At 34.0% G+C, this 14,544-nt stretch overlaps 2 protein-coding genes and 1 long non-coding RNA gene across 3 annotated transcripts; 1 reads left to right on the plus strand and 2 right to left on the minus strand.

Moving 5' to 3' along the window:
- Positions 1-356: 356 nt before the first annotated feature.
- LOC124646180 lies at positions 357-2,222 on the minus strand. Its single transcript, XR_006986305.1, has 2 exons — positions 2,091-2,222; positions 357-728 (listed from the first exon to the last, which is right to left on the minus strand). It is a non-coding gene; the product is annotated as an uncharacterized LOC124646180 (long non-coding RNA).
- A 945-nt stretch (positions 2,223-3,167) lies between these two features.
- LOC124646215 (cytochrome b5-like) lies at positions 3,168-5,731 on the plus strand. The gene is made up of 3 exons (XM_047186317.1): positions 3,168-3,390; positions 4,143-4,548; positions 4,691-5,731. Exons 2-3 carry the CDS (start codon positions 4,258-4,260, stop codon positions 4,874-4,876), a joined length of 477 nt encoding a protein of 158 aa, XP_047042273.1. The 5' UTR covers positions 3,168-3,390; positions 4,143-4,257; the 3' UTR covers positions 4,877-5,731.
- Positions 5,732-6,687: 956 nt separating this feature from the next.
- LOC124646289 (metallophosphoesterase 1-like) lies at positions 6,688-14,276 on the minus strand. The gene is made up of 8 exons (XM_047186406.1): positions 13,948-14,276; positions 13,672-13,864; positions 13,439-13,580; positions 9,825-9,991; positions 9,661-9,743; positions 9,207-9,494; positions 8,327-8,475; positions 6,688-6,811 (listed from the first exon to the last, which is right to left on the minus strand). The coding sequence occupies exons 1-8, from the start codon at positions 14,071-14,073 to the stop codon at positions 6,793-6,795; spliced, it is 1,167 nt and encodes a 388-aa protein (XP_047042362.1). The 5' UTR covers positions 14,074-14,276; the 3' UTR covers positions 6,688-6,792.
- Between the last annotated feature and the right edge of the window lie 268 nt (positions 14,277-14,544).

A 14,544-nucleotide genomic window follows, 5' to 3' on the forward strand; every position in this document is an offset into this window, starting at 1 on the left:
ATCATATGACTATCGTAGTTTATCTATCGATTTATATTTTTTTTATCGTAGTCACATGTATGACGATAGTCAATGTGAAAAAATGTTTTTCTAAAAGCATTTTTGTTTTGAACCCTCTATTGTTTGCAATAGGAAATTTTTGATAAAAAGCTCTTACGTAAAAACATTATGAATGCGATTGTAACATTATTTACATAAACTGTAAGATAAAACCTTTTAAAAAGAAAACATTTGGGAAGTCACTTGCACGTCATGCAGTTATTATAAACATTATAAACCTCCTACGCAACTGGAACTCGCGTTCTCCGTTCTTTGGAAAATGATGTTTCATGTAGATATTGAAAAAGACGACAAAATAATTCAATAGAATTTTTATCGCATTTGAGACAGTGGATTTTCTTATAAAAATAAGAAACACAATACTCTATTTTAATTGAAAATTACTACATATACCTTATATAAAATTACAAGAACTTTTGAACAGAACTGCATACTGTCGTTCAATATAATAATGAATGATGAACCGATAGCACACGCAAAGGAACGTTATGAACGATCTGAGTGTAAACACGGTAGCCTTGATCTTGATCGAATGTCTCCAAACACATTACCGCCGCGGTTCAACGCCTTCGCGTAGGCTCGACACTTCGAGATTAATTCAACAGTAATCATATCTGTTGCTTGCTTACTTGCCTTGTTTGTGGGTAAGTCCGAGAGAACAGGAAAAACTGTTAACCGAATTTATACATTTATATTTGTTACAAACACATGCGTTGGAATGCTACTGCACTCTAGCATTTAAAATTATAGTAAATAATCTTGAAGAGTTTTAAGCTTAAATTTCTAAATTCACAAAAATATATACATAGTAGCAGGCTTACATCTTATGTATAAGACTTAACTATATTTTTTTAGTTTTTTTTTTTTTATAAGAAATACTGATTAGAGCTATATACAATTCATCAATGAAAATATACTATGTAATACCATATTTTAATGTTAAAGAACATCACAACATTCTAAGAAATAACTCTGTTATCGTTTAAATTATTCGCATTCCGAAAAAAAAAGGTTCTTTCCACACGTTCGTTGTTTTTATCACAAGATCTTATTTACATTTGCAAAATAAAAACATTTTGACGTCATTACTAAGAATGCCTATGCGCACGTCATATATTTTGATCAAGAATATGATTGTTATTCAATAAAGAAAAGATGACGGTTCATCGTCATCATGTACCGTCATGGTTTGTAAACCATGTAATGTAAAAACATGTTATTTGTAACTGTTGATGCATCTCAACTAGTTATTATTAGATCATGTGTAGTAAGAACGGCAGTCAATAGTAATCTATTTTCATAGCTTTACAGCCAGTGCGTCTCATGCTAAGCCTTGTACTAAAGATTACTCAATAGTTACTACGTAAACGGGCAATAACAGCTTTATGTCAACTAAGACAATAAACCAAAATAACTAGAAAATAATATTAGGTCGGTAACATACCACTACAAAGAAAATATTGAAAAACGGAATAGACTCTGAAAGTACTGAACTGCTGATTTAAAAGTTACATCTAAAAGCTACGTTGAAGAGAAAACGCTAAAACAGCTGGTTTTTTAATATCTATTCGAAAGTTACGCAGGTGATGCTGGTTAAAGTAGCATGCACCTTGCTAGCGTTTTCAAACTACTTATCTGTAAAGGCTCAACATTGATAGATATCTATAAGATTTCTATGGGTTACACATCTAGATGAAAATCATGTATGATACAATAACTTATATTTTCGTATATGTGCTGTAAATCTTGCTCGTCATTCTGTTTATTTGATTTTAACTTATTAAAGTAGATACCCTTTTCATAACAAAATGATAGCGTGAATGTTTAAAACTTTAAAGAAAACATGCCACATCACCTCATATCTTTCTATAAAGAAAACAAAATGTGAATTTACCTTTTCTCTATCTTTGGATTGATACAATTGGTTTGTCATACATCTTCTTTTTAAAACTTTCTCAGTTTATTCTCCACCTATTAAAGTCTCATAAACTTTTAAAATATTCGAAATATATTTTTTCCTTGACACTCACCTGATTGGAGCGACATGCGAGTGTGTAGGTATTAGGCACCTATGCTGAATGAGCGAACTCCGTGGCAACCAGTTACAAATATTGCATCATTGTTATTAAAACTATATTATGTATTAATTTATGGGTATGCGATATTTTTGTGTGTTTGTTTTTTAACGCGTCTATAAACCGAGCCAGTTCATGGATGCTTGATTCTATTTGTTGCTAAGGGCTTTATTGCAGTAAATCTGAGAAATTGACAATATGTATACCAGCTCTACAAATATTGGTTTGCCTCGAAGCAACTTATTCCTGAGATTAATAATAAGAAAAGGCCACGGAAAAGGGGAGGTACGGGCAACGCTGAAATTATGACGATTGTGTATTATATCAAAATATGTAACGATAGATAAGTTTCATGGAAATTGGGTGACACACTTGTTTGGTCAAAGACATACGCTGCAATAACTAACCGTTGATAACAAGTGTGACGCGAATTCGGTTGTTTGTGGGTGTCGTACGATGAGTGACGGAGGTTCGTTCACCGCCCTACGTCACAACAGGCTCGCTCTAACTAAAAAGCAAAAACATTTTTGTTTGCAATTTACGAAACAATCAAGGAAAAAATAGAAACTATTTTCAATTAGTTTAAGAACAGATGTTCTAAAGTCTTTTTATTCAGGATGGATTGCCTGAAAGATGATATGAATAGGAAGGGAGTGAGTGTCAGTATGACGAGTGAAAGGGGAAAATGGAAGAGGATGACGTATTGCGCCGACCCCAAATAAAATTGGGACCAGGGTAGGAGGAAGAAGTTCTATACAATTTGCTTTAAAACCATCTTAAAATTGTTTTGTCAAAAGATTAACTTAAAAACTCCTACAATTTAACGTTATCTTTCAATTTCCACAACAATTAGGGGTCAGATTAATATTAGAATTGTTCGCTGGTGATGCTGATAAGTCGCAAAGGTGCGACCAGCAGCCGAGCGGCTGAGGCGTGCGGCGCGGCGCGGCCCGTGCGCGCGCGCTGCAAGATAGCGCGAGGTTACATCAGACGCGGCCGGCGCGTGCCCCCGCGCTATATAAGTTACCGCACCGACTCTCGCCACTCATTCACAAATCGCAAGTGATAGATGACAAGACGATATTAGTTTGTGGCAATGTTCTACGCTCTCATGCATCATCCTATAATCGTGAATAATAAACTGAAATACGAACAACTGTGGCATAGTGACAATTGGTGTGACAGTCATTCTCCGCGATTCGAGCATCAACAGAGATAACCCAGAGTCCTTCAGATTCAGTGCAGTGATTAAAAGGTAAATATTATTTGTTTTGAAAATATCGTGTTGTGAGAAATGCAGTTAGCCGACAATCTTAGTAAAAATATAAATATAAACAGTGCGTAAATTAATTCTAGAATATTATAATCATTCAATTAATAAGTCTAATAAATAATTCCTTTTAACTTTTTCTTTCAAAACGTTTAAAATTAAATCTGTTAACTTTTAAACTAAGTAAGTAGAGGTCAACGACAGCTTTTTATCAATGAACTTTTCGTTTGCGTCAAATACAAGATAACAGACTGTAAGCTGACAATAGTTATTGCCAAAATTCTCTTGATAAAAGCCTCCGTTATCTACTGTTTTAAAAATTAGGGGTCACCTTAGTCACAAGATAAGTAGTTCTAAGATAGTGCTGTACTAGAATGAACATTATAGAGCCAGTAGTTTCCCTTATATATGAAAGTGTTGCAAATCCTTTGGTGGTGGCTCGTCTAGACGTGTAAGACGATCCCAGTTAACGGTATCGTATTTTAACTATTCATGCTCTAGTGCTTTCGCTCAGGGTTGGCTCAAGCCTAGTGAAAAAAAATTCAGAAATCCACCAATACTATAAAATCTTATAAATGACTTTATCGATGTTTATAAACCATACATCAGTTGCTTAAGCTTTGGCAATTTGTTTTAAAAAAACTAGAATTACTTAAGCATCAAGTGCAACATTTACCAACCCTAACAGTAACTAAATGAAATGCGGACACTAATATGGTTTCATAATTCCTTTACAGAGTGACAAGCGGTCGATCAATCAATCGAGTCTAGATCACCTGAACGAGCTAACGTGTCTGTTCCAAGAGTCGAGAAGACAATTTATTGAGAAGAATCCTGAAGAATATTGAAGATATGGCAACTGTACAGACCCCTCCTGAGATGAGCCTTTCGGCGTCTCTCCCGGTACAGCAGGAGCAATCTGAAATAGACCTGATGGCACTGACCATGGCGGCGCTGCGCTTCGTCAACCCTTGGTCGGTGGAGACCAAGTCGAGCCAGTGGAAAGACCAGATAGTCCCGGGAGCACCCGAGGCTAAAGATCGTACCATCACCCTGGCGGAGGTGCGCATGCACGACACGCCCCAAGACTGTTGGGTGGTCATCTACGATCGAGTGTATGACATCACTACTTTCTTTGATGAGGTAAGTTTCGAAACGTTTGAAGACCAGTTTTAATTTTAGAGATTCAATATAAATTTTAAAGTATTTCTTCTAATTGAATTTTTTTTTAAATCGACTTAGTTTCAACGATCATATATTAATAGAATGTTTCTTGTTGTTTCAGCACCCTGGTGGCGCGGACATAATGTTCGAGTACGCGGGTCACGACGCGAGCACCGCGTTCCGCAGCTCGGGCCACTCCCGCATGGCTACCAAAGCTTTAGAACGATTCCTGGTCGGAGAGCTGCCCATGCAAGAGCGCATGTACCGACGACCCGGCGGAATCCGTCTCAGTGATATCCCAGAATGAGACCACCACGAGCATATTGCTCTGCCAAAATAATTAAGATTAGGTAGACCAGCATATTTGAGCTGTTAGCCAGTCTCACATCAATGCCAAGTTGTAAACTTCATTGATAGAGACAAAAACTAATTTAAACGCTAGATATAATTTGTGTGGCACAAGCCTTTAAATCAGTAGCATTTTTATATACTTAAGTTGGCACAACAGTATACGTATTTGTTCTTTATTGTTAGAATTTTGCTTAGCCTTATCAAAACAGCTTTATTTTAGCAATAGGCATGTAGTTTGTAGTCACATTAAGAGTTTCTGAAACCAAGATAACCAGAGTAGGCATTTTAAGTAGGTATGTGTGATAAATTGATAATTTATTTCGCTAACCGTGACTTGCTTATCCGAGAATTTGTACTTTACAATAATAATTGTTACTGTTAACCTCAGTGAGTGATGTCAGAGCCTCGATAACGCAGTCTTGTGAAGACGAACTCACCAAGTGTACTGTTTCCACTATTCATCATGTCTGTTGCCAAGTGGTGAACGTCTCTTAGTATTGTATTCTGCATTTATTTAATTATGTAGTTATTTTTATGAAATCTGTTAAACGCAGGGCACTCTTTAGTTCTTTGTTGATGACTAATTTCTTGCGAATGATAGCAATAACAAAGTATCGTATCGTAATATGTAATTCGTGTTAGAAAGTTCAACTTTTGTCTTTCGTCTGTTCCATGACATTAGATATAAGTAACTCAGTATTAATTTTTAAAGAGATGTATTGTGAATGTATCTTTTATTAGCAGTTAGTATTTCCTCTTATGTTCCTACTATTTTATAATTAAAAAATAAATGAAAATGATTAATGAATTATGTACATCTTTACTTTTTTCCCCTATAAGTCCTTTTACTTAATGTTCCACCAATTGCACAATTTTGACCTGGCCATACCCTTTGTCACTAAAGGTTAGTTATTGCCTATCTATTTGGTTTTACCCCTTAAAGAAAACTGACTTCAACAAATTTTCCTCATCGATAATTCCTATCAGATGACAACATATGTTTCTACGAACCCAGCCTATACATATAATAAGCTAAGCACATAACCCATACCACATTATTTGTGATAGGTATTCAAAGCAATGATCATAGACTACACAACTAATATTCATAAGAAAATGAGTAACAAAACTTGTCGGTAAGCTTTATCGAGCTTCCCAAAATAATCTTGTGTAACAGAGGAGGTTATCAAAGCCATTAGGGGAAGCCTATGCATTTAAGGTGAAACATTTAACCTACAGACTATAATACATATTATACTGTATATACAGTCAAATTGATGATAAAAAGAACCAATCAAACCCAGCTATTGAAATTAATCCGATCGACTGGGAAAGGATATTTCTAGAAGAAATTGGTGCGATATGCAAAATATCTGTTAACTAAAAAATCAGTTTACAAAAACCTGTGTTCCCTTTATTGCAGTCGGGTAAAACACGGCGAATACGAGAAAATCTATACATACATGCCACGTTTGAAAATGTAGTGAAATAAAAAAGAAAGTGTATTTTATAGCCGACTTTCGTACCAATAAATCACAAACCAGAAATACTATAAGTATAAATAAACTCAACATTTTTTTATATATTTTGTATTGGTTACGTTAAAATAGGAATATTTATTATCGCAGACAGACCTTTGGGGCACACATAGTGTTGTAATAAATGTACTATCACTCTATCACTGGCCCTGAATACCAGTAGGGTCTCGACGTCTCGACCTTGCTTCCGACTACTCGTAGCGGATATTCAATAGAAATAACCAGTAAATAAACTTAGATACGTTTAATAAATATACGATGTAATACAAACAATAATTACAAGCTAATTAATGACATTAATACAACAACTTTATTATGTACCTTTTATGCAGTCTCACACTTTCTTTCCTGATCTGAAACAAAAAAAAACAATATTTTTTATATTTATCTACGGAAATTCATTGACAATGTCGAAAAACCTTCAGGTTACTACGATAACTACAATTAAATTGAGAAACAAAGAAGAAAACTGATAAGTATTTTAATTGCGGGGTAGGTGTTCCTACAATTAATTAGAACACCTCTATCGCATGATTAACTACTTGCTTCCTGCGACCGACTCACTCAAGGGTAACAAGGGTAATAAATACCTATTGTCATTTTTAATGAGGAAAATTCAAGAGCATTGTTACTTAACAGCACTCCTTATATACTCTTAATTATTATTAAAATAACTTTATCTAAAATGGAGATATCACAAACCCTTGGACTGGACTTAGGATTTATTTACTTGTATCAGTAAAGTAAGTCCAGTACAAGGGATTGTCATCCCTTGTACCCGAAGGACTTTACAAGTCCAGTTGTCTTTCGGGTACCTTGGTACACGAGGAAGAATAAAAACGGGAGAAACATCTATTAATTCATACTGTCTTTCTGCTTGAATTTATACGCGTCTGCCACTAATAATACCTGTTATCTGTATCAGCCCAGTCACGAGTGTAAGTATGTGACCGGCGTTAATAAGGCAATTTATATCTCCATGCGGATGTCGTTGATGGTTATAAAATTAAAAAAAAACAGGGCCCAGACAAATTTAAAAAAAAACTTCTGACTTCTAACTTTGACAGGTAGGCATTTTCAAATTCGATTTTTAAGACAGACTCTTCCAAAGTTGTTTTACGTAGAACGGTACTTAGATGGACACTAAAAATTGCACATTCAGTGAAAGGTACTGCAATATTTGGACTTAATTCCGAATCATTTTTCAGCGAGCCAAGAGAAACAAGAAGTACCTATAAATATTTCAATATCATTATATACTCCCAGATCTCTAAACTAATGATTGGATTAGACGAGTTTAAGCCGACTTACACTATAAGCTTATCATATTTACTTTCATATCAAAGTGCAATTTCAGGAAAAATAATTTAAAAGAAACTGGAGCCAATTATAACTAATCTACCTAAATATTTTGATTTCTACGTATAAAGTCAAAGATCAAATTCGTAAAAATAGCGATTTTCTTACGTAATTAAAGTACAAGTTTACGTAATAAGAATAATTATCAATCGGACTTCTTAGACTGTAGAATTCCGCACTTGGGAAATCCCGAAAACAGATTGCTTGAAGACGATCTTATATATTATTTTTACTTACAATTTGTAATTTTCCCTCAGTTTATAAGGTTTTCCATCATCAAATCCTGAGTTTCTTGCCATGGTACCAACATTAGGATATAGGTAAGTAGGTACTTCCCAACAAAAAAATTATCATGAAAAACTGTAACTAAACGTCTTAAGTTAATTATCCTTAAGTTTTTCATGATTACGGCGCCACACATAATCATATACACATATGCGATCGAATTAAGAAACCTCTTCTTTTTAAAATCGATTAAAAATCAATGATCAACTAATAGAAGTACTTACAATAGTTTATAATTGAGCGTATTCACACTGGTGTAGTACCGCAGGTAGACTAGTAGAGCGAGTGTCATCAGTATGGCCGTGATCTGCAGGGTCCACTCGCGGGGGAGGCCGCATTTTGACACCTTCACTTCCTCCGGAGTTATTGTCAACTTGAAATTATAATTTAAAAAAGTAAGTAAGTACTTGCCGCTAAGTATACCCAGTAGCGGCTGTAGGGTAGGACGCGGTTGGGCGACGGCCCAGGGCGCCGGATATAAGGGGCGCCGCAGGCCAACCAATCCTTGATCAGAATGTTACTCCTTTTTTTGTTTTAAATTTCATAAAAGATCGCAACTTACAAGAACTGTATCCAAATGTTTGGATAGCATCAGGGCCGTCTTAACCTATGGTGCAGGGTTTGCGAATAACCCGGGCGCCGCGGGCTCAGGGGCACCGAAGCGAATTTGTGGTTAATTCCGTGTTAAAGAGAAATTCTCGAACAAACACTACTTTTTTGTCCCAAAACTCAAAAATCTTCGGCTTGCTTCACTTTACAGTTATTTTTATTTTTCAAAATTTTTTTAGTCTACCCTAGCAAAAAGGTAGCGGCGTTTTAAGTGCTTTTATTAATAAGAAAGTAACTTGTAGTTTCCATATGAACTTTCTTATTTACAGTACTACTTTAAGTCCCAAAATTTTATTTGTTTTTTTTTTTATTGGGAATGAAAATTGGAGCACTCATTTCATTGTTTTTTAATGTAGGCATATGCGGTCGAATTGAGAACATACTTGTTTTTGGGAAGTCGGAAAGTAAGAATTTTAGGAATTGCATATTGTACAAATTATATTTAATTTACTTTAATCTATTGAAATAACTTTATGGCAACACAATTGAACTTACCAAATAATACTTAGGATCCAGTCTATTTCTCCACGAAAACGAAGGTACTGTGTACTCAACGAACTCAATCTTATGATCAGTGGTTGGCACGAAGCTATGTCTCAGCATGCAGCTGTGATGCGTATGCGCACCAAACGCGGCGCGCGGGTGCAAGCTCTCTACTAAGTACTCTGTGGATTCCTTGGACAGGCAGTCCCATCGCTCCTCGAATAAACTGTTTCTTTCAGGTAAGGGGGCAGCATCAGGCTCAGTACATATAGTGTCTGATTCTCTGTATAAAGGGTAGTGCTGAAATATGAATGAACAATTGAATGTTATTTATTGTGTTCATTTCCTTAGGAACGCTGTAATCTAGTTCTAGAGATGGGCAATAATAGCTGCAACAAAGTTTTTAACTAATGCAGCTATTTTCGATTATAATCAATTTTATTATTAATTAATGAGAGAAACTTACTTGCATAATGATAGGCCTACTGTATCGTTCCAGTCTCCTTTTTCCTTTGCATAAACTTGACCCACTACTGCATTTGAGTATATCTGTTGAGGTCAATAAAGTATGTTTCAGACGATTATATGGAATTAATTATCATTACTGCAGAAGCTAGAAGGAATTCTTACTAGATATGTTAGCTATTTCAGCGACAGTCCTCGCACACAGCGTGCAGCCATCTCCCTCCATCGCCATAGAGTTGATAAGAACAAAGTGGTTCCCTCTAATGCTGACTAACTGCACTGGTGGGGACTTAAGTCGTGTCTCGAACCTTTTGGCGAGGTGTGGCGTTATCCTTTGAACATACTACAGTTCATTTAGAACAGAATAGTAACAATGAGCCGGGAATAATGAATGTGAATTTTCAACCACATTGAATGGTAGGTATTTTCAACTATAAACTTTTGATGGCTGGATACGACCCTACTCCTCTGAGCACCTGGGTACTCATTTATTTATACCAAGTCCATTGAAATACACTAATAAACGGAGCTAGCAATGACACATAGCCAATTGTTAGAATTATGTAATGTTATGAATTCATCTCATCAGATCACTTTAATACTGCATCTTATTGATCACAAGTAGGTGTTATTATCAGGGCAGAGAACCCATTTAGCATATTGCATGCATACAATCTTGATAGATAATATTAAGTTTACTTTGTAACAGCATTTATTATCATGGCATGTGAAATGGACAATATTTACAAATAAATACTATGAGAAAGATGTTTGTAAAATAGTGAACTTTAAGAGACTGCTAGATAAATAAACAAAACAACACTTCATAGATAACAACAAAGTAAGCACTTCCTGAAACATTTTGTTTTTGTTATCTTTATTACTTTACTATTAAACTAACATTATATAGAGAAAACATTTGTTTATGTTGTCATTATAGGGTCAGTTCGCCTGTTCGCGTCCATCGTCCAGTTCGCGTCCATTTTGCCGATCTCCTTTTAAAAAACTTCGAAAACAAGATAATTAACACACCAATCAAACGAAAGATCATTACCGCTAATACGTTAATGTATAAGAGGCACGCACAGATAGACAAAAGTTCTGTGCGTCCAACCAATCCTTTTAGAAAAATAATTAGTCTAGGCTCTTCAACAAGAAAGCGCAAACACGCTGAATTTTAGATAAAAAATAGTGTGCAGCGGCGTGTTTGATGGTAAGTTTTATATTGTTTTATGTGAATTTTAGTATAGATAGCTATTTCTACATTTTAATGGTGAATAAAGGTATAATGTTTTTTATGAATTTGGTAATGTTTTTTATATTTAACGAATAAAATAAGGTGGACGCGAATTACTACATCGAATTTTACAAAACTTCCACTTTGCGTCCACAACGGACGCGAACTAAAACTATCCTCTATAACAGTGGTTCTTAACCTTTTTGACATGAGGGACCACTTTAGCTAAAGTTGGCTTGCCGGGGACCACCTCATCGGTTTACCTAAATTAGCACTCACTTCTTTATTATTTATCAAAAAAAACTGAATTTTTGGGTCAGTTATACTCAAAGCTAAACGCATGTCGGCAGTTGTGTAGGTAAGCAAATGCAAATAAAGAAAAACTTGCCTATGTAGTTTCCAAATGCGCGAGCGAAGCGAGCGCGAAATTTTTATCGGACCTAAACCGAATATTTTTGGTCTGTTGACAAATGCAAAAATAAGGGCATAATATGTAGTTTCTGAATACGCGAGCGAAGCGAGCGCGAAATTTTATCAGACTTAAACCAAATATTACGTAAAATTTAGCCCAAACGTACTTAACTTTTTGTTTGTTGACAAATGCAAAAATAAGGGCCATAATATAGTTTCTGAATACGCAAGCGAAGCGAGTGCGAAATTTTTATCGGACTTCAACCAAATATTACGTAAAATTTAGCCCAAACGTACTTAACTTTTTGTTTTTTGACAAATGCCAAAAAAAGGGCATACAGTGTCTGAATACGCGAGCGAAGCGAGCGCGAAATTTTAATTGTTTTTTAAAACTCAAAACCAAAATTACGTGAAATGTAGCCCAAACATACATTTTCATGAATGGGGGGACTAGGTACGACACACCCGATATACGTCCATGCGAAAACCCCCGCTCGCAATTATAAGTCGATAAAAATTAAGTTAGATAACTTATAGCAACGTCGCGAAGCTAAGCTTCGCGGACCACTTGGAATGCCTCCAGGGACCACCAGTGGTCCGCGGACCACCGGTTAAGAACCACTGCTCTATAATAATAAATCAAATTGCGTCCACTGTTTTCGTTAAATACTTGCTTATAAAAAATAATTAAAACATAGGTACTGTTTAATATATTAAGATTAAACAGTACATTTTTTTATCATTTTAAATTAAAAATCAACATTATCATCATTTAAAATTCACTTTAAAAAATAAAAATAATTCTTCTCAACATTGGTTTAAATAACTTAAAATTAGGCAATTAATTTTGCAACTTTAAAAATAAACAGTAATTAGTTCTGTTAATTTTATAGTATAGATTATAGTAAGTTTTTGGCCATATTAAATTAACAAAACAATATAACAATTTTGTCTAAACATACAACTAAAAGAATTGTTGAGTCAATAAATTATCAGACAAGGTAGCATATTCTTTGCATATTTTTTTTATCGATTTATTCTTCTCTCGAATATCATTTAATGCTTTCTTTAAATCTTCTTCTGTGTATGTTGTCTTTTCCTTCTTTTTTCCTGTATCCGAAGAACTTATCTTAAATGAAATTACTTAATATATTAAGATTAAACAGTACTTTTTTATTAAGATATAAACGTGGTTATAATTAAATTATAATTTTTTTATTAAGATATATACGTGGTTATAATGAAATTATAATTAAATATTTAAATTATTTATATAATTAAATTATATTTAAATTATAATTAAAATTAAATTATAATTTAATTATAACCACGTATATATCTTAATAAAAAAATGTACTGTTTAATCTTATTTTAACTTACTTAAACCAATGTTGAGAAGAATTATTTTTATTTTTTAAAGTAAATTTTAAATGATGTTAATGTTGATTTTTAATAATTAAGTTTATTGTTAAATGAAGAAATTGATCAAATACAATCTTTCTTTATTAATTCTTAAAAATTTCACCCCTATATTCCTTTTCTAAGCTACTGGACGCGAACTGGACCATGGGTGGACGCGATTTGGATTTTGTGGACACAAACTGGGTAAAACGCCTAATTCTGAGGTTTACCTATTTAAATAGAAAACGCAAGATATTTCTAATACAACTGAAAGTTAATCTTAAAATAGAGTATATAATGAATACATTAATACACACAAATTTGTCATAGAAATGATTGCTGGGGCATTTTTATTATCGCCGTCAAACTTGCCACACTGCACTAAATGGACGCGAACAGGCGAAATGACCCTAGTTCTTGTATTGTTTTATCTAACTAAAGCATTGAAATATGAATAACTGCATTACATTCAACAATGGGAAATATAAGAGTAAAATGTGTATCTTAAGCAAAATTACCATGACACTAAAACAAGTAGTACCTACACATCCATGAGATCTGCTGCATATTTCAAAAGGGTACATAAAAATTATTATCTATAAAACACATCACTGTCTGTTGGACCAGCAATCCTGAATTATCTTTCAAGCTTCTTACTTTCAAACAAGAAAAGCTATTTTAGAAACATTTTGCTCATTATTACATATTCAAAAACTTTAAGTAATTTTACCTGTAATGGAAGCCAATGTCATGATTTCCTACAACAGAGTACATTGCAGTGGTTTCAGGTACTTCAAACAATTTATAAAATCTTTCAACATAATCATTGAATTCTTTTTCAGGACACCATTTGCCCTCATCAAAGAGATCACCTGGAAGGAATAGTACATATAAAATTCACACAAATTCTACAATATTCAAAAGCCTTCAAATGATAGTATTTACAACTACAAGTAATTTTACCTAAAACAAAGACAACTTCAGGACTATGGAGTGTCATAGCCGCTTGAAAAGCGCGATGCATCTGCCATTCTCGGCGCCATTTGTCAAACCAGTGTCCGTTCCGTGAGCCAAGGAGGTGTGTATCAGCTATAACCATAGCATACACCGGCTCCACTCCCTCCGTGGGCTCTTTGCTGAGCATTGCCCACCCACACTGTAAATAATGAATGAATAGACTTTACATTCTAAATATTACATTACATCTTTGTTTATAAATGAAAACTATTAGCAAATTACCTGAATTTGTGTAACATAATAAATTAAATATTCACAATAAACGTATATAAACGCTAAGCCGATAAATAAACGCGGAATGAAATTACTAAGGAAACTCCGTCGTAATCTTGGTAGCAATAGCGGCATTGTGATTTACACTTCCTATCTACTTATAGGACTGATTATTTCTCTCATCTTCAATTATATTCTGAAGTCTGAAATGCCCTGAGTATAATAAATAATACACAATTTGTATGCAAACAAATTCATGAATTCATTTTGACAGTTATTTATATCATTTTGACAGAGAATATATCGTCGTGGAATCAGAAATGTATGATTTGCTTTTTTTGTGTACATTTTAAGAGTATTGAAATATGTTTATATGTGATTTATATAACTTTTACTCCAACATCCATATGATAAAAAAAGAAGTTAAGATTTTAATTTATCAATTCATTGTGATCAGTATTTATTTTAGGACGGAAACAATTTTGTGTTTTTCATAGATTACGTTTCACACTACGCATATTTGTATTAACCCTTAACAAAATCGCTTTACAATATGTTTTAAAATAATAATTGATAATAGTTAATAATTTACTTATTCTGTTTAGG

Source organism: Helicoverpa zea, chromosome 3 (assembly GCF_022581195.2).
Source record: "Helicoverpa zea isolate HzStark_Cry1AcR chromosome 3, ilHelZeax1.1, whole genome shotgun sequence".
NCBI lineage: Eukaryota > Metazoa > Arthropoda > Insecta > Lepidoptera > Noctuidae > Helicoverpa > Helicoverpa zea.

Excerpts from the sequence above, each read along its gene's own strand:
- LOC124646215 (XM_047186317.1), top strand. The coding sequence starts at position 4,258 with ATGGCAACTGTACAGACCCCTCCTGAGATGAGCCTTTCGGCGTCTCTC. Across the intron at positions 4,549-4,690 it reads TCACTACTTTCTTTGATGAG|CACCCTGGTGGCGCGGACAT; the intron begins GTAAGTTTCGAA and ends TTGTTGTTTCAG.
- LOC124646289 (XM_047186406.1), bottom strand. The coding sequence starts at position 14,073 with ATGCCGCTATTGCTACCAAGATTACGACGGAGTTTCCTTAGTAATTTC. Across the intron at positions 9,744-9,824 it reads TGAAATAGCTAACATATCTA|ATATACTCAAATGCAGTAGT; the intron begins GTAAGAATTCCT and ends TGACCTCAACAG. Across the intron at positions 8,476-9,206 it reads TGGATCCTAAGTATTATTTG|TTGACAATAACTCCGGAGGA; the intron begins GTAAGTTCAATT and ends TATAATTTCAAG.